Source organism: Saccopteryx bilineata, chromosome 2, assembly GCF_036850765.1.
Source record: "Saccopteryx bilineata isolate mSacBil1 chromosome 2, mSacBil1_pri_phased_curated, whole genome shotgun sequence".
Taxonomy (NCBI): Eukaryota; Metazoa; Chordata; class Mammalia; order Chiroptera; family Emballonuridae; genus Saccopteryx; species Saccopteryx bilineata.
The window spans coordinates 358,766,391-358,793,641 of NC_089491.1; the positions used below are offsets into that span (position 1 = coordinate 358,766,391).

Genomic DNA, 27,251 nt, shown 5'->3' on the forward strand with positions numbered 1-27,251 from the left:
AATTTTGTGAGGATTAAATAGGTTAAAGTAGGCCCTGGCCGGTTGGCTCAGTGGTGGAGCGTCGGCCTGGCGTGCAGAGGTCCCGGGTTTGATTCCCGGCCAGGGCACATAGGAGAAGCACCCATCTGCTTCTCCACCCCTCCCCCTCTCCTTCCTCTCTGTCTCTCTCTTCCCCTCCCGCAGCGAGGCTCCATTGGAGCAAAGATGGCCCGGGCACTGGGGATGGCTCCTTGGCCTCTGCCCCAGGTGCTGGAGTGGCTCTGTTCGCAACAGAGGGACGCCCCGGAGGGGCAGAGCATCGCCCCCTGGTGGGCAGAGCGTCACCCCCTGGTGGGCATGCCGGGTGGATCTCGGTAGGGCGCATGCGGTGTCTGTCTGACTGTCTCTCCCCGTTTCCAACTTCAGAAAAATACAAAAAAAAAAAAAAAAAATAGGTTAAAATATGTACAGCGCTTACAACAGTGCCGGTTTTACATATGTGCTTTGTAAATATTAGCCACTGTTATTCATGTCATTATCAGTCCCACTCAAGTCTGTTTCTTGTGCTGTCCCACACTATTCTATTGGGGCAGGTTCCCCACTCACAGCCAGCTTTGCTGTGTGCCATGAGAATATCACCACTCCTGCTTCGAACTTTGTTCCCCTGGGAGAGCTCCTTAATCCTCTCCAATTCTAAAATAGGTTTGTGAATAAAATGTCCCCAGGCTCAGCCATCTCTCTGGCACAGTCTTCCACTTCCTTTACTCTCTCCTACTTAGAGACAACATCTTCACGCCAAGCCACGGCTCCAGAAAAATGGCCTCCAAGTTCATGGTGGTACTCACTGATGGAGACATATTCGGGGACCCCCTCAACCTCACGACTGTCATCAACTCCCCAAAGATGCAAGGTGTTGAGCGCTTTGCCATTGGGGTAAGAGCCAGGAGCCGGGGGCACCTCCTGACGCTGTATAGCCTGGTGAGAGGGGAGGAGCCGAGATTCCTGGTAGGGGCTTCTGCACGGGGCTTCCCCAAACCAAGCTTCACGGGCTTCTTATCTTATCTTCCAGTCCCCATGCCCTGTTCACCACTCCCACTCCCAACTGGGTCTTCCCACAGAAGTCTCATTTCCCGATGTGCTCATAGCTCACTTGCCCAGCAGTGATGGGGACAGCAGTGGCCACTCTGGGAGCCCACAGGATGGACACTGAGGTGGAAGGGGTAGTCCTGGAGGAGGCGGGACTAGGCTGGGTCTTGGAGGCCTAGGGAACAGGGGAGGAGGGAAGGGCTCTGCAGACAGAGGAAACCACAAGTGCACAGGTGAGAAGGAGCCTGGTGTGTCCAGGAAAACGTGTAGATTGGTAAAACTGGAACCCAGAATGTGTGTTTGGGGCTGAATGGGCAGCAGGAAAAGTAGGGGGCAGGCGATGAAGGCCTTGAAGCCCAGAGGGCACACGTGGCTTAGCCCTCTCCCTGGGCCTGGGGAGACCCCGGGGCTTAGCAACCAGCCAGCCCTCACGGTGCTGACCCATTCATCTGGCAGGTGGGAGAAGCATTTAAGAAAGCTAAGACTGAGATGGAACTGAAGCTGATTGCCTCAGACCCTGATGAGACCCATGCCTTCAAGGTGACCAACTACGCGGCCCTGGATGGGCTGCTGAGCAAACTGCAGCAGAGTATCGGTCGCATGGAAGGTGAGGGCTCCAGGGAACCCGGCCATGCTGTGGCCGCCCCTTGGTGTTCCACAGGGCTGAACCCTGCCCTCCAGCCACTCCCCTGGCCTACCTTCCATATGGCACAATGGGCAACCCCTGGCACCTCTGGGAGCCTCAGCTGTTCCATCTCTAAAAAGGCAACCATATCTCCAGCCTTCTGCACTTTCCCCAAACTCCATTAAGCTCGGATGCGGTAGGGAGCTGGACAGGAAGGATGACTAGGGCGTGGTTCCTGATCCCAGGGCTCGCAGATGAGGAAACCAAAGCCCCGAAAGAGGGAGGGTACCACCCAGGGCCTCTTCTAGTAGCTACTAAAGCAGGACCCACATCTCCACTCTCTGGCTGGTGCTCGTCCCAGCACCCCAGTCCCGATTCTGTCTGGGTGCGAGGCCAGGCCTGACCCTTCCCTGGCTTGGTTTCTCCCCTCACTGTGCCCATACCAGTGTCTCACCAGGCTTCTTGGCTTCCAGGCACTGTCGGAGAAGCCCAACACTACCAGCTGGCACAGATCGGGTTCAGCGCCCAGATCCTGGACCAAGTATGTGGCCAACTCGGCACCAGGCAGGCTTGCCATCAAGGAGGGGCCACAGTGACACCCAAGGACTCAGGGCCCTGGCTTTCAGTGCAGGGCTCTGCCTCCTATGGTGATGCCTCTGAAGGAGCCATGTTAGGATAACGGGGAAGACTTCTGCTTGCTGGCTCTAATCTGGACCCCTGAGGCAGACAAAAGAATGGCCATGTTTATTTTGGAGGTCATCTTGTTTTGTGTGCTCAAAAACTGGGCAGGTCTTTTTAAAATACAGATGAGTGACGGGCTTTGGCCTGCATCAACTTGCCAAGTTGCCTCCTTCTCCCCACCGGAGGCATTGTTCCCACGGGGGGCTGTGTACGGCACAGTGAGGACACGGCCTTTGTGCATGGCAGAAGCACGGTTAGCGCTGTCACTCAGCCCAGCTGGGTCTGTGTGTCAGGCCTGGGGTTGAGAAATGTGCAGAGAAGGAGAGGAACACTGTCTTCTCAATCATAGTGTTTGAATGCTCCATGTCTGGGCCCTGGGACAGCTCTCTGCTCTGGGGGTGTTGGTAGGTACTAGAGGGACAGCCCCCTTCCCCTATAGCACAGGTTGACTGTGCTGGTCGGTCAACCGGCCAGAGGCTGGCCCCAGGTACCGCCATCTCAGATGGCCTCCATCCCTTGTCCCCTGCAGGGCACGGTGCTGCTTGGTGCTGTTGGGGCCTTTGACTGGTCAGGGGGGGTGTTGCTCTATGACATGCGCGTCCACCGCGGCCACTTCCTGAACCATACGATGGTGAACACCAACGCTGAAAAGCACAGCTACCTGGGTGAGGGCAGGGGCCTGGAGGCTACCTGGTGGGGGCAGGGACCTGGATGCCACCTAGTGAAGGCGGAGCCTGGAGACCACCTGGGTGAGGGCGGAGCCTGGAGACCACCTGGGTGATGGCAGGGCCTGGAGGCTACCTGGTGGGGGCAGGGCCTGGAGACCACTTGGGTGAGGGTAGGGCCTGGAGGCCACCTGGGTGAGGGCGGGGCCTGGAGGCTACCTGGGTGAGGGCGGAGCCTGGAGGCTACTTGGGTGAGGGTGGGGCCTGGAGGCTACCTGGGTGAGGGTGGAGCCTGGAGGCTACTTGGGTGAGGGTGGGGCCTGGAGGCCACCTGGGTGAGGGTGGAGCCTGCAGGCTGCCTGGGTGAGGGTGGGGCCTGGAGACTACCTGGGTGAGGGCAGGGGCCTGGAGGCTACCTGGTGGGGGCAGGGGCCTGGATGCCACCTAGTGAAGGCGGAGCCTGGAGACCACCTGGGTGAGGGCGGAGCCTGGAGACCACCTGGGTGATGGCAGGGCCTGGAGGCTACCTGGTGGGGGCAGGGCCTGGAGACCACTTGGGTGAGGGTAGGGCCTGGAGGCCACCTGGGTGAGGGCGGGGCCTGGAGGCTACCTGGGTGAGGGCGGAGCCTGGAGGCTACTTGGGTGAGGGTGGGGCCTGGAGGCTACCTGGGTGAGGGTGGAGCCTGGAGGCTACTTGGGTGAGGGTGGGGCCTGGAGGCCACCTGGGTGAAGGTGGAGCCTGTAGGCTGCCTGGGTGAGGGTGGGGCCTGGAGACTACCTGGGTGAGGGTGGGGCCTGCAGGCTACCTGGGTGAGGGTGGGGCCTGGAGGCTACCTGGGTGAGGGTAGAGCCTGGAGACCACCTGGGTGAGGGTGGAGCCTGTAGGCTACCTGGGTGAGGGTGGAGCCTGGAGGCTACCTGGGTGAGGGTGGAGCCTGGAGACCACCTGGGTGAGGGCGGAGCCTGGAGGCCACCTGGGTGAGGGTGGAGTCTGGAGGCCACCTGGGTGAGGGTGGAGCCTGGAGGCTAGCTGGGTGAGGGTGGGGCCTGGAGGCTACCTGGGTGAGGGTGGAGCCTGGAGGCCACCTGGGTGAGGGTGGAGTCTGGAGGCCACCTGGGTGAGGGTGGAGCCTGGAGACCACCTGGGTGAGGGCGGAGCCTGGAGGCTACCTGGGTGAGGGTGGGGCCTGGAGGCCACCTGGGTGAGGGTGGAGCCTGGAGGCTACTTGGGTGAGGGTGGGGCCTAGGCAGGGATACTGAGGTGTCACTTTAGGCTGCACTAGGTTTCCTAGTTGGGAATGGCCCAAATTGGTCACACGGACTGAGTTATGGGCCCTTGTTTTCAACCTGGAGGCTAAAAATTAGTGCCTCCAGGGAGAGTACAGGGCCTGCTCAGTACTCAGTTCCTGGGGTGGCCCTGGATGGCTGCCTAGGGCAGCAGGGCCTCCCCATTAATAATAGTGGTGGGGGACCCTCACCCCTTACCTGTCCTTATACTGGGTGTGTGAACGAGTGTATTTTGAGTGAAGCTGTATACATGACAGTGTGTGTATATCACATCTGTGTGGTGACCAGCGACATGTGTGACCAACGAGAGTGGACAAGTGGAAGAGCTCCCTGATGCCAGTTTTTAAAAAGATGAGGGCAGCCCCCTATTTTGTCCTCTTGCTCAGGCCACTTTCAAGTCCTGGTTCAGAAGGTGGTGGGAGGAGGCAAAGGAGTGGCCCAGCGGGAGCTCCTGTTCACAAGAACACCACTCCCGCCCCAGGTTACTCGGTGGCTGTGCTGCATAAGGCCTGCGGCCTCTCCTATGTGGCAGGGGCTCCCCGGCACAAGCATCGAGGGGCCGTGTTTGAGCTCCAGAAGGAGGCCGGAGAGACCAGCTTCGTGCCAGTGCTGGAGGGGGAGCAGGTACCTGCTGGGGAGGGACCGCGGGGCCCCCTCCATTACGTCAGATGAGGGATCGGAGGCCCAAGGACAAGGGATGGGCTCCAGGGCACCGTGAGGACCCAGCCTGGGCAGCACTCAGAGCCTTCGCTCTGGCTCTGCATGTCTGACTGCCAGTGGTTCCTCATCGTGGGGGATCAGACGGCTCTCCCAGTCTCCTGTGCTACTCTGGTGAATGGATTGATCTGGAATGACCCAAATTTGGTGGTCCAGGGAGAGCAGGGCCAGGGGTCTAGCCTTGCTGAGGGGTGGGAGCGGGGGCCTCCACAGTGCCCCCTGTGAGCTGAGTTCTTCCTGGGTTGTAGATGGGGTCCTATTTTGGCTCTGAGCTGTGTCCTGTGGACATCGACATGGATGGAACCACAGACTTCTTGCTGGTGGCTGCTCCATTTTACCATGTTCATGGACAGGAAGGAAGAGTCTACGTATACCGTCTGAACGAGCAGGTGGGAGTCTCTGTCTTTGCCAGCTTGCTGAGGCTGTGACGACTCAGTCTGGTGCAGAGGGGATAGAGGCTGGAATCACCCTGGATGGTGGCCAGGTGGCCAGTGGCTCCACTCCTCCTGTACCCTGCTTTCTCATTTCCTCCATCTCATCATCATATATTGGTGGTGATTACATCCCAAATAGCAGCACAGTTGACAAAGAAGATTTGTCTATAATCTCACCTGTTTCTCTAGTAATTATGGGAGGCAACTGTCACTCTCACTTTACCGATGAGGAAGCTGAGGCTCAGTATGTTGCAACTTGTTCACATATACAGAGCAAATGTGTGGCAGAGCCAAGACTAGAACCCAGTCCTCCCATTTGCCAGCCCAGTGCCCCTAGTGGTGGGAGCAGAGGTGGCAGGCTCTGGTCCTGAGCTGCAAGGCAGGAGGACCCCAGCTTTACCACTAGTTCACTGTGGAACCCTGGGAAGGTCCCTTGCCTTTTCTGAGCCTCAGACTCCCTCCCTGCCAGAGAATCCAAATTGATGAATCCGGCGAGCATGCCTCCCGGTGTGGCAATGGGGTGGGCACTCTGCACCTCTTGTCTTGAGGGCTGAGCTGCCTATTTGCTTTATAGGATGGGTCCTTCTCCTTGGCAAGCATGCTGAGTGGGCAGCCTGAGTTCACTGATGCCCGATTTGGCTTTGCCGTGGCAACGGTGGGGGATATCAGCCAGGATAAACTCACGGATGTGGCCATTGGGGCCCCCCTGGAGGGTTTGTGGGGAGATGACGGCTCCAGCTGCGGCAGCGTGTATATTTACAACGGACACAGGGCTGGCTTCTCTAACCGCCCCTCGCAGGTAACCCGCAGGGGCCTCTCCTGCTTCTACTCTGGGGCAGTGATCCCCCCAGATGTTATGGCCTGAGCCCCAAGTCAGCTCCAGTTCTAACTGTTGGGCAGTCCCCGGGGTTGGCAGTGCCCAGTGAAGGGCAGGAGTCACTCAGGCTGGTGGGAGGTTCCAGTCCAGGGCCTCATCCAGACCCCTCAGGTGGGGCAGGAGCTTGAGGCAGCATCTGGGTACCTCCCTGACCTGTAGCTCCCTTCTCTGGCATTGCCGACTGTGCACCTGCCTCAGGTCCTCCTTTCTCTCTTTCTGTCCCTGCTCTGGCTCCTGTCCCCCACCCGTCTCTCCTGGTTCTCAGCCCCCAGCGCTCTGCTGCCGGCCTCTCGTACTATATCTTTGATGGGCACTTTTGCGCATCGCCAACTAGTTTCTCTCCTAAGCTTCAGTCCTGCCTGTCCGGCTGCCTCCTGAGCACCTCACCTGGATGGCTCCGAAGCATCTCACACTCATGCTGCCCAACAGAAAGCATCCTCCTCCCCCCAGACCTGCTGCTCCTCTGGGCTCCCTCCACCCCATCAGAAACCCGGGATAATCCGAGACACCCGACACTGACACTCGGAACAGCCTGTCAGCCCCATGTTCATCCTAACATTTTAGTTCTCTCCCAGTCCAGCCCCTCCTCTCCATCGCCTCCATCCCTGCCACCTGTCTTCTCCCTCTCTCATGCGCTATGTCTGGTTAGATTCACTCACCCGCAAACCCCTACCCCCTACCCAGGCCCCCACATCTAGCCCCTTTGCACCCAGCTTTCCTCCTGTTCCCACGCACTGGCCCCTGGCTGACTCCTGAGACCACCCTAAGCCGCCCCACCCCTGCTTTCCTCATCTCCCCTGTCAAGTCCCACCTGCTCTTCAAGACTCCATTCAAATTCCACTTCCCCTTGGAGGACTTTGCCCTGCTCTTTCCAATTTCTAATTGAGGGCCCCCATTGAGGAGTGGGGACCCATGCTGACTTGCTGATATAAATAAAACCAAAAGGGACTCTCCCCGCCCTCTCCCATGCCTTGTATTTCTCCCTTCACAGCACATCAAAGCCTTGGCGGTGGCCCCAGGACTCCACTACTTCGGCATGTCCGTGGACGGTGGCTTAGATCTGAGTGGTGATGGCCTCGGTGACATCACCGTGGGCACTCTTGGTCGGGCGGCTGTTCTCTGGTAGGAGTCTGCCCTACCTTCTGGGGTCCCAGGCTCCAGTCCCACCTGCTTGTGCTGCCCTAAATGACCCCATGAAGACACCAGGCACTGACAGGAGAGAGTAGGCGGTTAGGGACACTGGCTCTGGAGTCTGCCCGTCTAGCTTTGAACCTCAGCTCTCACTTACTGGTCTGTGCTTGGGCAGGTTATTGAATTCTAAGTCCCATTTTCTCATCTGGAAATGGGAATAATAATAGTGCTTACCTACAGAGTTATGAGGGTTGAGAGAATCTGTGCAGAGTATTTAGCAGAGTGCTCTGTGATGGCTGCCGTATCATTAATTTCAGAGCTCCTGTGCTCATCCCTAAGGAAATTATCAAGTTCCATGGCTATAAATAAGCTGATGGGGCCCCTATCTGCCCTGTGCTCTCCACTAAGCCCCAGGCTCGGCTGTCAGTGCAATACCCCTCTTTGCTGTTGCTCCCAGGAATCTCCAAGTCAACATGTCCAAAAATGGACCTCTTCTTACCCACACCTCATTCTCCCCGAACCAGCCCCTCCCTAGGCTTCAGGGGAAAAGCTCAGGGGTCATCCTTGATTCTTTTTTTCCTTCCCTTGCCACCCCCTTAATATGTTTTGTTGGCTCTACCACCAAAACACCTCCCCATACAAGTTACTGTCACCTCTCACCTGGATTCCTGCCACGGCGTTCTTCCTGCTTCCTCTCCCTGTTCTCTGTTCTCCACGCAGCAGCCGGAGTGATTCCTTCACTCTGCTGCTTAAAATCTCTCAATGGTTCCCACTTAGAGTAAAACCCAAATTCCTTACCATGGCTTAAAAGTTTTCCATGGCCTGGCCCTGCCTACCCACCCCTCCTCACCTCCTGTTACCACTATGTCTCACTAACTGTGCTCCTGTCATGCTGACCTTTGTGTTCCTCCAACCAGGCTCATTCTTACCACAGGCCCTTTGCACTAGCTGTGCCTTCTGCAGAGTGCACTTCCCCCAGATCTTTACAGAGTTGGTTCTCTCTTGTAAACAGATCTCAAATGTCTCCTTATTACTGAGGCATTCCCTGACTACTCAACCTAAGAAGCCCCCGGTCTATATGACTTTATTCTACTTTATTATTATCATAGCATTATTTGTACATAGTATTTTACTGTTTCTTTTTGTTTATTTGCTTGTTGTCTATTTTCCCACTAGAGCAGGGACTTATCTCTTTCCCTACTATATCCTGAAGACTCAGCACAGCAGTTGGCACATTAGAGATGTTAAGTGAATATTCATTGAATGAATGAATGAACCAAGCACTAATACAGAAGTCCTAAGGTCACTTCTCATGGTCCTCTTGCTGTCTTATTTAGCTCAAGACCTGTGGTTCGCCTGAAGGTGTCCATGACCTTTGCCCCCAAGGTGCTGCCCATTGGCTTCAACAGCAGCGTGAATGTATCTTTGTGTTTTGAAATCAACTTCATGACCACAACTGCCAAATCAGGTAACAGGCAGCCTGGCTGATCACCAGGTGTTGAGGTCACTACTTGCTGGCTTTGAGGGTAGGGGGCAGGGGTAAAGAATGGGGGTAGGGGTCGGGGAAGTGTGTTATGAGGTCCTGGTGTTTGAAATCCCTCTGTTTGGAGCTTAGCTCCTTTGACACTGGGTTCTGTGGTGTGAATTGCCCTATAAAAGGTACACTCTGCCATCAAGTCCACACTCTGGAGGGGTGTGTCTGACCTTGTTGGGAAGAAGGGGATTCGATCCCTTCCTCAGGTTGGAAGGTCTGAGTTTCCGAAAGAAGATTCAGAAAAAGGCAGGCATCCCCTGGCCAGTTGGCTCAGTGGTAGAGCGTTGGCCTGGCGTGCAGAAGTCCCAGGTTCGATTCCTGGCCAGGGCACACAGGAGAAGCGCCCATCTGCTTCTCCACCCCTCCCCCTCTCCTTCCTCTCTGTCTCTCTTCCCCTCCCGCAGCCAAGGCTCCATTGGAGCAAAGTTTGCCCGGGCGCTAAGGATGGCTCCATGGCCTCTGCCTCAGGCGCTAGAATGGCTCTGGTTGCAACATAGCAACGCCCCAGATGGGCAGAGCATCGCCCTCTGGTGGGCGTGCCGGGTGGATCCCAGTCGGGCACATGCAGGAGTCTGTCTGACTGCCTCCCCATTTCCAGCTTCAGAAAAATACAAAAAAAAAAAAAAGGGGGGCAGGCATTTCTCCATGTCCACCTATTGTGTCCACGTGCGCATGTGTGTGTAGGGGCTGCTGCCAAGTGCCTTTCCTCTTTCTCTCTTGCTGGAGGCCTGGCCTCTCTTCCCATCCCCGTACCTGGCACAGGCTGGAGGAGTTTCCAGAAGGCAGAGGGTGGCCTGGCTTTCACAGCCCAGTACTCACTGGCAACCCAAGAACACCTCTCCAGAGTAATCCGTCAGCAACAGTCTCCCAGGTCTAGTGACTCAGTAACAACCCCTCAGATGTCTCCCTGGTTCCTGCAAGTAAGGAAGTACTCTTCCAAGTGGGCTGGCTTTTCCCGCAGAAGGAGTCCATTATCAAATGTGGGGGCGGAAGATGACAGGCCCGTCAGTTCTGGCTGTATAGGTTGAAAGATTCTGGCTGCAGAGCCTGACCGGCTGCTGCTGAGTGGCAGGTGTCTGTCACTCTCTGGGCCCTGGTCTGGCCTGTACAGTAAGGGTGCTGGCCCAGGTGATTGGTAAGGTGCTTCTGGCTCTGCTGTCCTCAGCCTTGAATCTGTGGGTTCTCTCCATTCCCTGTATTATTCCCCCTCCTCCTCCTTCTTTTCTCCCTGAATCCCAGCCTCCTCTCTAGCACTCCCTCCTCCTAGGGAACCCTGGCAATGTGCTGCTCTGGGTTTGGGCCTGGGCACTGAGGGACCATAGCCAGGTGCCAGAGGACCATGAGAAAAGTCCCTTCCCAGAGAAGAAAACCCAGAAGGGTAGCCCCAGGGCAGCAGCTATGTGGGGACACTGGGGAGGCTCCTGAGGGGCCTCAGGCTGGCTGGGCCTGCACCTGGGCTTGCCCTGCCCGGCCTCATCAGGAAGGTCTGGTCTTCATTCACAGGCCTCAGGGAGATGGCTCTGAATTTCACGTTGGACGTGGATAGGATGAAGCAGAGGAAGAGGCTCCAGTGCTGGAACAAGGGAGCTTGTCAGAGCTACCTTCAGGAGTGGAGCAGCGAACCCCGTCTCTGTGAGACCTTCCTGCTCATTCCCACAGAGGGACAGGTAAGTGAGGAGTTCACAAGAGTCCAGCAGGGTCTGTGTTATTGAGAAAGGGACTGAGGGGTGTGCAATGAAGGCTATCTATCCATCCACACAAACTAGACAATTAAAATAATAGGTCAAGAACCACATAATGGCATGGGAGATGGAGTTAATTATGCCAGAGATCCAAGTGAAAGATACTGACATTGAATATTAACTATATTTCTGAGCTTCCTAGCATCTGAACAAAAAGGGAAATGCTCTAATTGCTGTTTCTTCCCTTCCCAATGTCACCTAATCTTGCCTAATGACAGCAGCGGGCTGTGGGTCCTTCTTTGAATCAACATCAGAAAAGTTGAATGAGAGAAAGGAGAAAGACAAAAGTTATCATTTATACAGGTCTACTCCTGACAAAGGTGTCTAGAGACATGAAAACACGTATTTGTCAGGGCTCAGAGCCTCACATACAACTTTGGACCTATAAGGGTCATTTATTTTGATAACCTCATAAATTATGCTTCTGACTACACATCTGTTCCAATCGTTAATTGGATTAAGAAAGTGTCTAGTGAGGCTATGGCTTCTTTAAATAAAAGCATAAATACCCTTTCCACTCGGAATCATGCTCACCTATTTTCATGTGCTCCAAGCTTCTCATGGCAGATGCTTACTCAGAGACCATGGCAATGTCATGCTAGGCCCTCCCCTTACTGTGGTTTTACCTTTCTAATATGTCCTCCATGCTGCTTTGAGAAAGATCCTTGTAAACATGGGTGTGACCACAAGTCTTCCCTTCTGTGGCTCCCATTTGCTCTCTGAATAAAGTCAAGTCGTTAACTCATGAGAGCCAGAATCCCTTTATGATTGGGGTGGAAACCACAGGGAGTTAGGAGTTCTGAGGCCACAGCAGATTAAAGGAGATCGTTCCAACACTTGTGGCAGCTTGATTAAATGAAAGCTTCCCTTCAGCCTGGCTTATATGGAAGAGGCTTAGGACTTCTGGCTCACCGCTTTCATTGTTTATTATTACGACTACATCAAAGTTAAAAATGTTTTCCTTGTCATCTTCTTCCTTACATCCAACTGCAATTCTGCACTCCTTGATGCCTCTGCAGCTCTGTGAAGAGGACTGCTTCTCCAATATTAGTGTCAAGGTCAGCTACCAACTCCAGACCTTCAAGGGCCAGAGGGAGCATCCCCGCCCTGTTCTGGATCCCTACAATGAGCCCTCCGCCATCTTCCAGGTGATCACCCACAGCTAGGACCAGACCCTCTTGGGAGCCATCCACCCAAAAGTACCTGTTCTCGTAACTTCAAAGAATATTAGAATTGGGAGGGTCTTCAGATAGCATTTGGGCCCCTTCTTGCACATAAGGGCCTCACTGCTAGGTAACCACATCTCCAAACTACCACCCAAGGCTAGTTCCTTTATGTTTACAAAAAGTGCTTACTACATATTAAATAAAGCACATGAATGCATTGCCTGACTTGGCAAGGGTCTCTGATGACAGTGGTGGGGGTCCTGTATGGGGACTGGGCTGGGGTCAAGCTGCTCTGCTCTGCAGAGTAGATGCCCTTTGGCACACCTGTCTACCCAGGTCCTATCCAGGGCCTTCAGGCTGAATGTCTGGCCCACCAGACATGCATCCTAATGGGTTGATAGTGTCACAAGGAACCTTTCTCATAACTAAGAGAAATCTGGGGCTGGGTAGGAGGACAAACAGTCATATTTCCTGATTCTGACATCTAAGGTGATTTTGTGTCCAGGCCCTGGCCCCAGTACATTCTATCCATCTACATTTAGAGTCTTATGGGGTATAGAAAAATGAGTAAGATCAAAGAAGTGACAACATGAGCATGAAAGAGTAATAATTACAGTCAGTTGGAATGAATTGAGTCTCCAAAATTAAAAGTAAAAAGCCGAAAGTTGTTCATGCTGGCACAGAAATGCTTCAGGTAACATAAGTATACATCCAGATAATCACAGGACAGCCCCAACTATCCAATATTTTTATTCAAATGCTCTATATTAAATTAGATAAGCTTTTCGCCTGACCAGGTAGTGGCGCAGTGGATAGAGTGTTGGTCTGGAATGCTAAGAACTCAGGTTCGAAACCCTGAGGTCGCTGCTTGAGTGCGGACCCATCCGACTTGAGCACGGGCTCACCAGCTTGGCAGGGTCCCCAGCTTGAGCTCAGAGGTTGCTGGCTTGAAGTCCAAGGTTACTGGTTTGAGTCCAAGGTCACTGGCTTGGCTGGAGCTCTCCAGTCGAGGCACATATGAGGAAACAATCAATGAACTAAGATGTCACAACTATGAGTTGATGTTTATCTGTCTTCCTTGTCCCTGTCTAACATATGTGTGTGTGTGTGTGTGTTTTCTCGTTTTGGTCAATACCCAATGTATCTATCACAAATAGTAAATAGAAATAAGAGCGACATAATCAGGGTGATTCTTCTCACTGCTCATCTACCCAGGAAGAGTGGGAATCAGGTTCCTTATGAACAAAGATTGTCATCTTAATTTTCTAGGTAAGAGACTTTTATTTTAAATTTATAATAGTATATTTATTTTGTAAAGAATTTTTAAAAATTCAGTATTGGCAGCGTTTGATGCAGAAAAGATCGGAAAGACTAACATAATCTTTTAATAAATAGATTAACACTAATTTATATATTCTGTTTTTTAAAAAGTTTTCTGAAATAATTGGCTTACTATAGTTATAAAAATAGTGCAAAATACCTCCATACACTTCATCCAGATTTCTCAAATGTCAACATTTTTACTTTATCATTCTTACTATATACAGACATACATATACACATATACATCTATATTACATACACATTTACAATATATTTCTGAACCATCTGAAAGTAAGTTATAGATTTTGATGCTTCTTACTCTCCAATATTGTATATATTTCTTAAAAAAAACAAGAACATTCTCTTATACAACCTCAGTACCATGATCAAAATCAGGAAATTAATAAAATACCATTATCTAATTTATTTAAATGACATCAATTGTCCTATTAATGTCCTTTATAGCAAAAAAAAAAGAAAAAAAAGAAAAAAAAGATTTTTTCTGGTCCAGCATCAATTCATTGCATTTGTTATCATTTATCTTTAGTCTTAATTTGGAACAGTTTCTCAGTCTTTGTTTAATGACTTTAACATTTTTTTTTTTTGTATTTTTCTGAAGTTGGAAATGGGGAGGCAGTCAGACAGACTCCTGCATGCGCCCGACCGGGACCCACCCGGCACGCCCACCAGGGGGCAATGCTCTGCCCATCTGGGGCGTCGCTCTGTTGCAACCAGAGCCATTCTAGTGCCTGAGGGAGAGGCCATGGAGCCATCCTCAGCGCCCCGGCCAACTTTGCTCCAATGGAGCCTTGGCTGCGGGAGGGGAAGAGAGAGAGAGAGGAAGGAGAGGGGGAGGGGTGGAGAAGCAGACGGGCACTTCTCCTGTGTGCCCTGGCTGGGAATCGAACCTGGGACTCCTGCACGCCAGGCCGACGCTCTACCACTGAGCCAACCGGCCAGGGTCATGACTTTAAAATTTTTGACAGACACAGGCCAGTGATTTTATAGAATGTTTTTCAACTTGAACTTGTCTGATAGTTCTTTATTCAGATTATACATTTTGGGCAAGATTATCATAGAGGTGAAGCTGTCTTTCTACGTGAATCATGTCAGGGGGCACATTGCTTTGTCCCATTACCTGTGTTATTTCCCTTTGTAATTTATAAATGTTTTATGGGGAGATGCTTTGAGAGTATGTGTTTATCCTGTTTAACATCCATGAATGATTCTTTTTTTTTTTTTTTTTTGTATTTTTCTGAAGCTGGAAACGGGGAGAGACAGTCAGACAGACTCCAGCATGCGCCCGACCGGGATCCATCCGGCTCTGCCCCTCTGGGGCGTCGCTCTGCCGCGACCAGAGCCACTCCAGCGCCTGGGGCAGAGGCCAAGGAGCCATCCCCAGCGCCCGGGCCATCTTTGCTCCAATGGAGCCTTGGCTGCGGGAGGGGAAGAGAGAGACAGAGAGGAAGGGGGGTGGGGTGGAGAAGCAAATGGGCGCTTTTCCTATGTGCCCTGGCCGGGAATCAAACCCGGGTCCCCCACACGCCAGGCCGACGCTCTACCGCTGAGCCAACCGGCCAGGGCCCCATGCATGATTCTTACCTTAATCAAGTATTACTTTGATGGTTTGTCAAAGAAATTTTTATTCCACTGATAAAAAGGGTGAGAAGTGATTTGGTATTAGTTAGGTACATAAATGTTTCCAGAGGATGAGTTCTAGCTGGGAGCTCAATGTAGTTTAATCCTGCTCTTTTACTGGGCTATGTTAAAAACAAACCTGAAAAAAAATAAAGGAACCCCCCCAAAAACAAAACATCTTGCTCAAAACCGTTGACCCCATCAGTGTCAAGCTCTGCCTTTCGCAAACTGCATCTCCCTTTGCAGGAAGTAGGTTTCCTTTGCAGCTCTGGGCTCCCATTCCAGCTGCAGGCCATGGTGAGAGTCCTTGCATAAAACTGCTGAGATGGTCACTGGCTGCTGGGGAGATAAATACAGAGATTGCCCAGTTAAGGAGTTGGCAGTGTTTCCTTCGTAATAAAAAATAAAACCCAGATTCTTTAGAAAACTCGATTTTCCAACCTGAACTAGGGCTTTGCAACCTTGACTGGACCTTTGGACCCAATGTGACTTCCTAAATTTGTTTCAGTGTGGCAAGATTGCAAGGGGAATATTTAACCTACAGAGAAGACTAGCCATGGGGTCAGTGGACCTTGCAGGACTAGACCTTGACAATATTTGGTTAGGAATCTGCCATTCATGCCTCTGCTGTTCCTGACTCTACTTGGAGCATCTAAGGAGGCTTTTCTTCATGTAGTTTTTCCTCCTCCAAATTTCAAAATGAATTGTGAGTCTTGCTGTTTAATTCTTGTGATATAAATGTGACACCATTCCATGAAGTCACCCCCTTTCTGACCTTGGCCACAGATCTTTCTCATGGTACCCATGTTGCAGGACCAAGCACTCCCCTTCCCGACAGACTGCCACCTGCCATCTGACTGCTATCTGACTGTTCCTCCTATCCCTGACAGGTCAGGGAATCATGGTCACAGCTCTCTTGGCCATGTGGACACAACCCCAGCCTGTCAGCCTTCACCTCCCATAATTGCACTTCTCAAGAGTCAGCAGGAGGGACAGGGGTGCCCTAAGGAGGAGATCACGAGGCAAGGCTTGTGGGAATGGGGGTCCCTGGGCTGATCTGCCCTTTCTGTCTCGTTCCAGCTGCCCTACGAGAAAGCCTGCAAGAATAAGCTGTTTTGTGTTGCTGAGTTACAGCTGGCCGCCACCACCTCTCAGTGAGTTGGATACAATCAGACTAGTTTCTGCAATTAACTTCCTCCTGAAGGCTTGCCTAGGCAAACACCTCTTCAGGACCAACTGCTCACTTCTTTCCCCTTCCCCTCATGGCCCACGAAGGACTCCTGCTTTTATTATCACCCCATAAGATTTGCTTTCCCATTTCATGGATTAGAGAACAGACTCAGTGGTTGAGAGCCTGCATGGGGTCACCTGGTGGACTTGAGCCCAGGTTTCTCACCATCCCAGGCAACGCTATTTTCATAACCCAGTGTTTCTGGTTCCTAGGAGCATCTCAGTTAGAGGTAACCTTTGCCCTGATTCACCGCTTAACCAAATTACTTAATTTATTAAATATTTATGGAGCATCTCCTCTGTGCTGAGCACTCTAGGTGTGGAGGTAAGTCAGTGAACGACACAGACAAAAAGTCCTGCCTTCCTGCTGCTCTTAGGAGGAGATTATAGTAAATAAGTAAATATGTTGTGAAGATGGACTACAAAGAAAAATAAGGCAGAGAAGGTGAGAGGGAGTGCGGGGCGGAGGTGGGGTGATAGTGTTAAATGGAGAGGTCGGGAAAGGACTCGCTGATACACACAGGAGGAGGTTGAGGAATGAACTATGTAGGTCTCTGAAGGAAGAGCACCTGCAGATGCCCTGAGATGGGAGCATGCCTGGAGAGGGAGGCACGGCCAGGACAGCAGTGTGGTCGCAGAAGAATGAGAAGAGGTAATGTGTGGGCAGGAGGAAAGGTCATAGGGGCTGCACAGGCCCTCCCCAGGGCTTCTCCTGTGCGCTGGGAAACCAGTGGAATGCATGACCTTCCATTTATAATAGGATCTTTCTTACTGCTGAGTTGAGAATAGACTGTAGGAGCAGAGGTGGAAGCAGGGAGATAGCAAAGAGCTCGTATAACTCAGGGGAGACATGATGGTGACTTCAGCCGGGCTGGTAGCAATGAAGGTGGTTATAGTTTGAAGTTAGAGCCCACAGGATTAAATGACAGACTGGATGTGGGGGGTAAGGGAAAGAGAGCGCTCTAAGAAGGCTTTCAAGGTTTCAGCCTGAGCATCTAGAACTGTGCTATCCAATTAATATTTAAATTAATTAAAATTAAAGTTTTAATAGCCCTGGCCAGTTAGCTCAGTTGGTTAAGAGCATTGTCCTGAGATGACAAGGTAGCAGGTTTGATCCCTGGTCAGGGCACACACGGGAGGCAGCCAAAGAATGCAGGACTGAGTGGAACAACAAATGAATGCTTCCCTTCTCCCTCCCCTGTCTCCTTTCATCTCTGTCTCTCTAAAAATCAATAAAAGTTAAGCCCTGGTAAACAAACAAACAAAAAGTTTTAGTCCCTCAGTTGTACTATGCACATTTCAAGTGCTCAATACCCAACATAAGGCTAGTGATATTAAACAGCACAGCTACAGACCATTTCCATTACTGCAAAAGTTCTATCGGACCACACTGAATTCTAGAACGACGGCGATGCTAAGAACTGAATTGCGGAAGCCTTTGGAAGAATGATTCGGAAGGCAAGGTGGACAGGAAGAAATCACAAGTTTGGTTTTGGACACATGGTGGTCTTAAAATGCCTTCCTGGCTAGTGAGTGGTGCTGCGAGTGTAACATGGAATGATGGCCAGTGGCTGGATTCAGTGGGGAAGTCTGTGGGGAAGAACACTGTTTCCTGATAAGTCTTCTCATAGACATTTGCAAGACTTGTGTTTCAGATGGGGATGGCTTAGTGCTGCCCATCTCAGTTGCTAAGATCCAATTCAAGACTTTTGAGTGCTCTGGAATCCAGCCTAACAAGCAGACACAGCTGTTTCCACGGGGGATTAATCAGAGCTAAGAACTGCCCTCTCAGCCAATTCCTTGTGACTAGAGATGTAGCACTAACAGCTGGCCCTACATCACCCCCTAGTGTACATAGCAAGCAGTCTGTTCATTTTTCAAAGTATTAAGTCTGATCTTTACGATCCAAATATTTCAGTGGCTTTTTACCTTGTTGTGGACATAGATCTCCTAAAGAATTAGAAGATCACATGTGCACACATTAGTGTTATATTCGGGGCTTCTGAAAATGTCCCTAGCCCTCAGGTTAAGAACTCCTGTTAAAATATTCTGATGATTCTCAGATCTCTCTTCTGGGTTCTAGAATAGTATTTTCAACTGATATTTCAACATCTCTACTTTGTTATCCTATAGTATAAACACCTCTCAGCATGACCCACACTGAACTCTTCTGGTCAATTTCCAACCTCTATTCTTCCTCCTGTGGCCTCTCCCTCATCGGTCACCCAGGCTGTAAACCTGGGACTCCAGTCCTCTCTCCTTTGGCTCTGCTCGCAAGTACAGCCTTAGTATCTCTGGCTTCTATCCCTTCTCTCCATCCCAACCACTACTGTCTTATGGCAGGCGTGTGTTGTTTCAGATGGATCTCTGTAAGCAGGCTCTGTCTCTGACTCCTTTCTCCGTCCAATCATCTGTCCTCTACTCAGCTGTGATTAAAAACAAAGCAACATCCCTGGCGCAATAGCTCAGTTGGTTAGAACCTTGTCCCGATATGCCAAGGTTGTGGGTTTGATCCCAGTCAGGGCACATATAGGAGCAGATGAATGTTTCTGTCTCTCTCTCCAAAATCAAGCAAGCAAGCAAGCAAGCAAAAAACAACAAAACACACGGTTATTCCCAGAACTACTTATCCCATCTTTGACTGTTTCAGATGGTTAGAAAGTTTTCTTTGTACTGTTCATTTTCCTGCAGATCTCAATTATTGATAGTTGTTCTGCACTCTCTCACAAACATACCCAAGTCTTCTCTTGACCAGGCTGAACAGACTCATGTTTTAAACCATAGCCTTTAAACTGGAAGGGCCTGAATGATTCTGTGGTTGGGAATGCTAAAGCCAGGAAAGGGGCGGGGACAGTATCTGTCTCGTGAACCACTGTTTCTCCAGTGTTGAGCACGGTATCTGGCACAGAAACTACAGTACTCCAAAAATATATGTAAAATGAATGGACTTCTGTAATGACGTGCCTTGTCTGGGGTCACAGAGAACTGGTGGTAGAAAGAGGACATCCAATTCTCCCAATTCCTTTTTGAAACGCTGTTAGACTTCAGGCAAATTAGTGAGTCTCTTGGCTTCTGTTTCCTTCTATATAAAATGGAGAATAGCTGTCCTATTTCATCCAGTTATAATAAGGATAAATTGAGCATGTGAAGCATTTCACACAGTCCCTGGAACATGGTTAAGTACTAAATAAATGGTAGCCATTATTATTAATATTATCTCACACAGCAACTGAGGTAGGTATGGAGGTCCAGGTGTTTGCTTATGTTATGGGAAGAAAATCTAGGCTAAATGTATCCTTTAGGAAATTTATCTACGAAGTTAGTTAAGAATGTACTATTGCATTGCATCCAGGTTTTACAGAATAAATAAACTGGTAACAATAATCTGTTTGCCTACCCTGTGCAGGCAGGAATTGGTCGTGGGTGTTACAAAGGAGCTGACAATGAACATTAACCTAACTAACTCAGGGGAAGATTCCTACATGACAAGCATTGCTTTGAATTACCCCAGAAACTTACAGTTTAAGAGGATACAAAAGGTAACTATGACAGCAGTTTTGGAAACATGCCACTCATGGCTTTTCCTCCTTGCATACCTGTTTTTTATGGCAACCTCCTACCTCTACCTCCAGCCTCATCTTGGTCCATCCAGTAAGTGATTATTAACTAACTAGATGAATCTGCTTCAATCCAACTATATGCCATGGATCCAATCATGCCATTCTCTGTCTCACAAACCTTCAATGATGCCACTTTTTTTTTTTAAATTTTATTTATTCATTTTAGAGAGGAGAGAGAGAGGGAGCAAAAGAGAGAGAGAGAGAGAGAGAGAGAGAGAGAGAGAGAGAGGGAGAGAGAAAGAGAAAGAGAAGGGGGGAGGAGCTGGAAGCATCAACTCCCATATGTGCCTTGACCAGGCAAGCCCAGGGTTTCGAACCGGCGACCTCAGCATTTCCAGTCGACGCTTTATCCACTGCGCCACCACAGGTCAGGCTGCCACTTTTTTTTTTTCTTTTTTTTTTGTATTTTTCTGAAGCTGGAAACAGGGAGAGACAGTCAGACAGACTCCCGCATGCGCCCGACCGGGATCTACCCGGCACGCCCACCAGGGGCGATGCTCTGCCCATCCTGGGCGTCGCTATGTTGTGACTAGAGCCACTCTAGCTCCTGAGGCAGAGGCCACAGATCCATCCCCAGCGCCCAGGCCATCTTTGCTCCAATGGAGCCTTAGCTGAGGGAGGGGAAGAGAGAGACAGAGAGGAAGGAGATGGGGAGGGGTGGAGAAGCAGATGGGCGCCTCTCCTGTGTGCCCTGGCTGGGAATCGAACCCGGGACTTCTGCACGCCAGGCCGACACTACCACTGAGCCAACCCACTGAGCCAACCGGCCAGGGCCCAATGATGCCACTTTGCAGCACAGTCACTTCTCCTTGTTTGTAACCTTTCTGAACCCAGGTTCTGAGAGAGAAATAATCTCTAATAAATTAGCTAGGACAAGAAATTAAGTCTGCCCTGTCATTCACTGGCCTGGGAGTGCAGACACAAAGCTGGCTGTGAGATACTAGGAAATGGTATTTGCCCCAAGGACACCCTGCAGCTGCAAAGTATCATAACACTGAGAAATTTTGTTGTCTAAAATTGTTGCAATCAGAAATTCTGCTGTTTGAAGTTGTATCTGTAATTATGAAACCATCTCACCCTTGCCTGGAGAATCGAAGTCCCTTTGACAAAGAGAAGCAGTCTATATCCACCTGAGGCACAGAGCTGCACATACAGCACTTCTGGAAAAACGTTTCACATCTATTTTAAGTTTCCAGGGAAGGGGTCCCTGGGTCCACTCTGCTGACCAGACCTGATGTTGAGTGACCCTTTTACACAAGCCCTGCTTTATTATGAGCCTGTCAACATACTGCTTCATTTACCGAACACCACCGTTCCCGAGTCCTTTAATAACTGTCTTTTCCTTTGTGTGGTAAGACTCAGCAGTGCAATTTTCCTCGTTGTAATGAATCAAACCTGTCAGCCCATGGTCTGTCTCGGATGGTCTTGGGCTATTTGGGCTAGGACAGCATCTATTCTAAAGAGAATAAAATGATTTCCTAAGCACCTAGAATGGAACTAGTGATGCACCCTTCTGGGGAAAATGAAAAACAGTCATTGCTCAAATCGTTTTCTGCAGAGCGGTCCAGACGAGGAACCAGGGTTGAAAAGGCCCCTGGTGGCGCTGGGGCTCCTGCTAGCCTTCCAGCCCATCTCAGGAAAGTAAATTTGCATTGGCCTGAGGCCCAACTCAAATGTCCCCTTCCCCATGAAGACTGAGATTTCTCTCTTTCTCTACTGCTTTTCTCTGTACAGTGGTCCCTTGTCTATTGCAGGGTTAGATTCAAGAACCCCTGCCTAGGCAAAAAGCTGCGAAGCAGTGACCTTATATTTATTTTACTATTTATATATATTTTAAGGTTTTATAAACCCTCCCCACACTCTTATTAACCTTTCCCACACTTATTTTACTGCAAAAATAATTAAAATAATAAATACATAAAAATACCTATATACCACAAAATCCCACGATATAGAGAAAAATCTGCGATACAAAATTAGATATACACAATTTTAAAATCTGCGATAGCGTGAGACCATGAAAATTGAACGGTGATATGGCACGGGACGACTGTACCTCTCACAGAACCATTCTGTAGGCCTTGTATTTAAGTCCCTCAATCATCTCCTACTGAACCACCTGCCCAACTTGTAAGGAAGACAGGGACCAAGTTTGATTTGTGTCTTCAGGCCCCAACATGGTGTGTTGCATGTGAAAAAAGTTAGTAAAAAGTATTAAATTGGTATAAATAAACTTGTTTTTGCCTTCTAAGAGCAGTCTTTTTTGTGTTAACAGCCTCCTTCTCCAAACATTGAGTGTGGTGACCCCAAGCCAACTGCTTCTGTCCTGATCATGACCTGCAAGATTGGTCACCCCATACTCAAGAGGTCATCTGTGAGTCTGTCTTGATTGGCTCTTCTCGCTACCCTGGAGTTGGTGTCTTGTACTTTCCAGTCTCTGTGAAATCTCAGTTGTGGTCTCCATACTTCCTTTTACCATAGCTATGCTTAGAACTAACAAGCTCGCTGTGAAGGCAGGGAGGTGGGTGAGGGATACAGCACACACTGTTGGCTCACACAGCACAGCAGAGTGTAGTTGTGGGTAGTACGGGAGGATCATCAGACCCAAAGTTATTCGTCCTGAGCTGAGTCCCTGATGTAGCACTGATGCTCTTTGTGCTGTGGGAACCTCTGAGGCATTTCCTCAGCTGTAAAAGGGGACTAAGAGGTTTACATGGAATAATAAATGTGGAAGCATGCTATGATACAAAAATGTGAGCAGTATAAATTGTTTCCCAGGTCCATCTAGTTAGTAGAAATCAGTGACTTTTTTTTTTTTAATAGGCAAATTTTTCAGTAGTTTGGCAGCTAGAGGAGAGTGCCTTTCCAAACAGGACAGCATACATCACTGTGACAATGACAAAGTAAGTAGTGCCTGTGTCACAGCAGACTCTGGCTATGGCCCTGAAAGAAATCTTCCTCCCACATGCTACGTAAGATCTATGGTTCCCTAACTGCCCAGGGAGAACCTCGGTGAGCCCAAAGTCACCTGTGTCCTTGGTTGTAATCAGAGATATTTAAAACATTCTTTTACTGACACACAAAGTTAAACTATGGTACAGTCTGATAGAATGAGCCTGGACTGGAATTCTAATTCTGATTCATGTTAACTTTGGGGAAATTCTGTCATTCGCAAAATCTCTATGTTTGGGCATAGGGTGGGTACTGTGTTGGGAAGAGGTTCTCAAATGAGGGTGATTCTGCCACCCTGTGGGCAATACCTGAAGATATTGATTGGCGTGTCTTAGAGGGTGCCACTGGCATCTAGTGGGTAGGGACCAGGGATACTACTAAACATCTTACAATATACAGGATAGTCTCTCACAAAGAATAAGCTGGCCCAAAATGTCAATATTGTTGAGGTTGAGAAACCCTTTAAAATCAATGTTTCTCAAAGTAAAGAGTTCTAGCAATTCCTCTGCATTCTACTTATGTCCAAGAGTCTTATCTGACCCCCGATGGCCCTGGGAAGCCAAGGTACAGAAGTAGCCATATATACAAAGCAGGTGTGCTATGAACTGACATTATTATTTCTTAGCGCCAATGAAAGACGGTCTTTGGTCAGAGAGACCCACAGCCTTCAATTCAGGCATGCCTTCCTTGCAGTTCTTCCCAAGTAAGTACCTCTAAGCGGCCAACACCTGCGGGACAGCTTCAGGAGTTCTCGCTTGTGGATGGAGCCGGTGGGAGGCTGGATGTGGGCACTGCCTTTCTGAGTGGAGTCCAGGCTCCCATTCATCTCTGGACACTAACAGTTGGGTCCAAGAAACCCATGGTAATAATAGAAGTAGTAGTGTCTGCCAGTCTTGCTACAAGAGTACTGACATGATATTAAGGAGGGAAGAAGAGAGGGGCTATGGGATTGAAAAAGGAGAAAAGGCCATCCTGAAGCATGACAGACACAGAACCAGCCCAAATATATACTATTCAAATATTCTACCTTTTCCCAACTGCCTTCCACTAATTTATATTTTACATTTAGCTTTGATTCCTCTTAGGGATCTGGTGCCCTCTGTCCTCGTGTATCCAAATGGTAGCATTCAGATTCACTTATAACAAAGGGGCCTCAAGACCTAACAAATATCCTCTCAATCAATTGCAGACCATCAATGATGTATGTGAACACAAGCCAGGAGCTTTCTGACCACAAAGAATTCCCCTTCAATGTAAGTGTTTAGTACCTGCGATCGCCAAGCTACAAGTGGCAAAGTAACAGCAACTTGATTTCCCACTCTTTACTTTGCAGATACATGGGGAAAATTTCTTTGGAGCCGAATACCAGCTGCAAATCTGTATTCCCATCAAATTACAAGGTGTCCAGTTTATAAGAGTGAAGAACCTGACAAAGACTCAGGTACTTAGAGGCGGTTCTTTATCACGATCACATCTCTTTCCAGAGTGCCTATGAATTCTCAAAGGTATAAACACAAACTTAGGTAGCCTGGGAACACATTAGGAGCAAGTTATCAAAGTCATGTTCAGAAGGAATAATAACCAACTGTTTTCTACAGCAACATTTGTTTTCCTTCCGTTGGTGACAAGCAAAATTTTAAACCTTTTTAGTAGCCATAGTGACATTTATTTTTCTGTTGAAAATCGCTATTCTACTCTGATTGGCAAATGAGCATGATAAATATGTGACATTTCTTGCATGTCTCCCTATAAACTGACCACCACCTTCCTTTTCTCTGCCTTCCAGTCTGTCTGTCTTGATCTCTGCTTTGCACAGCCTCTTTGCTCTCGGTTGACTGTAGTATGGTTCCCAAAGCCAGCCTGATGATACTTACTGGCTCTGATCGGGACAGCTGAGGCCTTAGGCTCTCCTGAATTCCTTTCCCCTAGGCTACATACAGTGCCAAGGCTCAACAATAAAAATATGGAAAGAAACTTAGAAAATGGACTCTGCTGACAGAAGGAGGGCTTATAAATTATAAACACTCTCATGTGTAGTTTGTTTTTAAAGAACATCTGTTGTTTAAACATTTCCACAAACATTTCAGTTTCCACCTAGAAACAAATTGTTTGAAAAGCTGATTAAAACATGGGAAGAGTGGGAATTTTACCCTTTTCTGGGGACAGAGATTGAAAACAGCACTGGAGGCTTTCCAGGCCAGTGCTCTCTCAGTGTGGGGCAGTAAGGCCCCTTTGACTTACTTAAATAGACTGTGCTGGCAGAGCAGGTCCGTGGCAGAGCTGAAGTTCAGCATTGTCCTATAGAAATGCAGGATCTCTTGCTTAGTTTGCTTCAGGGCAGGGGTATTATGTTTATTCTTGAAGGTCATTTCTTTCAGAATCTTATCTGTGAGGTAATGTAACCAAAGCACATTATTATAAGGGTGATATTCACCCCAGCAGTTGTTGCTCTCCTTCCTCATCAGCCTGTAGATCTCAAACTGGTAGTCACCTTCACCTGTAAACAGGTCCTCATCCATGGAAATGTCACAGAAAACCACGATTCCATCCCGCTCCAATCGTGACAGGGTGTAGTCAATGATGCTGACCTGGAGCCCACGAGTGGGAATAGTACTTGTCTTCCCGTTGAGAGTGTAGTCGAGTTCTTTGAGGCTGGTTTTCTTTAAGAGCACGTTCCCCCAGTGTAAGTCTCGATGCTCAAAGTGCAGTGATGCCTCTGCCACGGCAAGGGATGCAGTGATCTGGTGGAGGATGCTCTTTGCACTAGCTATGGAGGTCAACCTCTTTCTCATGTGCTCTAAGTCAATCCCTCCAAACTCAAATTCTAGCACAATGAAGAGCTGGTCCTCCTCAAAAAAGTCAGGCCGGTCATTTGCAGACCCTTTGATTGAGTTATAATGATCCCAGGCTTTGAGGAGCAAGGGAGGGTAAGATCCCTGAACACAGTACACTGAGTTCAGCCCAATAAAACCTTCTGTACGGTTAAATACCTCATCAGACAAGAGGCTCAACTCTTTGGAGATGATGATCTCTGGAAGGATTTCCTCAAAAGTTTTCTGATGGGCTCCATTAATTAAATCAGGTCCTTCAATAGCAATGATTTTTAGGGCGACAGGTGTATGATTAGCAGTTGTTTGAAACACTTCGCCAAACACCCCTTCCCCAATCTTCTCACAGCCTTCCAGTTTTTCCGTGGGAAGGCAAGAGCTAAAGGGGATAGGACCCTCCTGGTTGCATTCCCTATAAACCTTTTCAGCATCAGATGCCTTTTTGTCTGTGACGTGAAGTGTCTTTATGGGGCTTAGCAAATACATAGAAGAGGAGTGCCAACGGGACGAAGCAATGTTTGTTCTGTTCAGGACAGAAGTATTTGAACATTCCGATATGAAGGACCCAGAGGGAGAGCCGGTGCTGGCGCAGCTGCCGCACACTTCTGACACGGCGGTCACTATCTTCTTCTTGTGGAAACTGAAGGAAGCCTTGGCTTTGGTCCAAGAGCAGTCATTTTGTAAATGAGTCACGTCCTGGGCGAGGAATGAATTTTTCCTCATCTTTTGGCCCTTTTTAAACTGGTGGTGATGGAGGAGGGAGGTTTCTACTGCCTCCTGATGTTTCCTTTTCCGGCTTGGCCCAGTTCTCTCAGGCCTGTTGCTCTTCCCAGGTACAGTACAGCCCTTGCAACCACTGGCTTCCTCATATTCTTTCTGGACAGCCCCTTGACACCTAATCTCTTGACAAGAGTTCTGGTCTGTGGCCCTCTTCTTTCGGATGGGTGATAAACCTGGGCTCTCTAGCTTCTTCCCCACCCGTTTCCTTTCATAGCAGGATTTCCTCATATTCTTCCCATCTGTCCCGAAGTCAGAGTCCTCAGTGTTTCCCGAGTCTGTAAGGCTAAAGAGAGCTGACCTGAGGTTGGCACGAGCTGGGTGGGCCAATCTGGTGATGCTACCTCCTCCTGTTGCTGCCTCCTGGGAGCAAAGATGAGGTGCTTGGTCCAGAGAGGGAGAGGGGCCGGTACCGATGATACTGTCTCCTGGCGCTGGGGAACCAGGGGCGGGGCCCAGAGAGGCCGGGGAGCTAAACAAGGAGGCACTGGTGCCCAGCTCGCTGTCGTTCCCGGGTTGGCTGTACACACTGCGGTCCGGGCTGCGGCGGCTCGGGCTGCTGCGGCTCGGGCTGCTGCTGGGGAACGGCGGCGGTCGGAGTGAGCCGCAGGGGGTGCTGCACTTCTGCGGGGGCCGAGCTCGCAGCCTCAGGCGTCTGGGGGTCACGATCAGGCTCGGCTGGTCCTTGGCGATTCGACCGCCAGCTCGCTTCCGCCGCTGACCCACCGGGCTGCAGGAGAAATCGGGGTCGTCAGGATCGTCGGAAGCGACGGATTGCGAGGGCTCGTCGCTGCTACTGGTGCTGCTGAAGAAACGCTTTGGATCTTGAGGCGGGAACCACTGAGCAACGGCCCGGCCCGCCCGCCGCTGCCGCCCCCAGCCGCCAGCAGCACCATAAGTTCGTAATAGCCGATTCCGGAGTCGCGGGGCTGGCGCTGCCATGGCGCTCCCCCGCCAAA

General features: G+C 49.9%; 2 protein-coding genes across 5 annotated transcripts in view; one reads left to right on the forward strand and one right to left on the reverse strand.

Annotated features, from left to right (window-relative positions):
* Window positions 1–27,251, forward strand: part of ITGAE (integrin subunit alpha E) — a 71,361-nt gene that overhangs the window by 35,509 nt on the left and 8,601 nt on the right. For 2 of the 3 annotated variants that reach the window (XM_066262982.1, XM_066262981.1), the window contains exons 9-26: window positions 759–912; window positions 1,522–1,672; window positions 2,164–2,231; window positions 2,901–3,036; window positions 4,805–4,947; window positions 5,289–5,429; window positions 6,049–6,273; window positions 7,343–7,473; window positions 8,820–8,950; window positions 10,520–10,683; window positions 11,778–11,906; window positions 15,966–16,039; window positions 19,522–19,654; window positions 22,011–22,109; window positions 22,559–22,638; window positions 23,313–23,390; window positions 23,877–23,940; window positions 24,021–24,128. In XM_066262982.1, coding sequence (XP_066119079.1) covers window positions 759–912; window positions 1,522–1,672; window positions 2,164–2,231; window positions 2,901–3,036; window positions 4,805–4,947; window positions 5,289–5,429; window positions 6,049–6,273; window positions 7,343–7,473; window positions 8,820–8,950; window positions 10,520–10,683; window positions 11,778–11,906; window positions 15,966–16,039; window positions 19,522–19,654; window positions 22,011–22,109; window positions 22,559–22,638; window positions 23,313–23,390; window positions 23,877–23,940; window positions 24,021–24,128 — 2,209 coding nt within the window. Of the gene's footprint in view, window positions 1–758; window positions 913–1,521; window positions 1,673–2,163; window positions 2,232–2,900; window positions 3,037–4,804; window positions 4,948–5,288; window positions 5,430–6,048; window positions 6,274–7,342; window positions 7,474–8,819; window positions 8,951–10,519; window positions 10,684–11,777; window positions 11,907–15,965; window positions 16,040–19,521; window positions 19,655–22,010; window positions 22,110–22,558; window positions 22,639–23,312; window positions 23,391–23,876; window positions 23,941–24,020; window positions 24,129–24,473; window positions 24,624–27,251 lie in introns of those variants that run through there. The other variant, XM_066262984.1, reaches the window with a different exon arrangement.
* HASPIN (histone H3 associated protein kinase) lies at window positions 13,151–27,243 on the reverse strand. 2 transcript variants are annotated; one of them, XM_066262986.1, is made up of 2 exons: window positions 24,929–27,243; window positions 13,151–15,221 (listed from the first exon to the last, which is right to left on the reverse strand). In XM_066262986.1, the coding sequence occupies exons 1-2, from the start codon at window positions 27,232–27,234 to the stop codon at window positions 15,215–15,217; spliced, it is 2,313 nt and encodes a 770-aa protein (XP_066119083.1). In that variant the 5' UTR covers window positions 27,235–27,243; the 3' UTR covers window positions 13,151–15,214. The 2 variants fall into 2 exon arrangements, with proteins under 2 accessions (XP_066119083.1, XP_066119082.1); XM_066262985.1 differs by having other exon boundaries at window positions 13,151–15,224.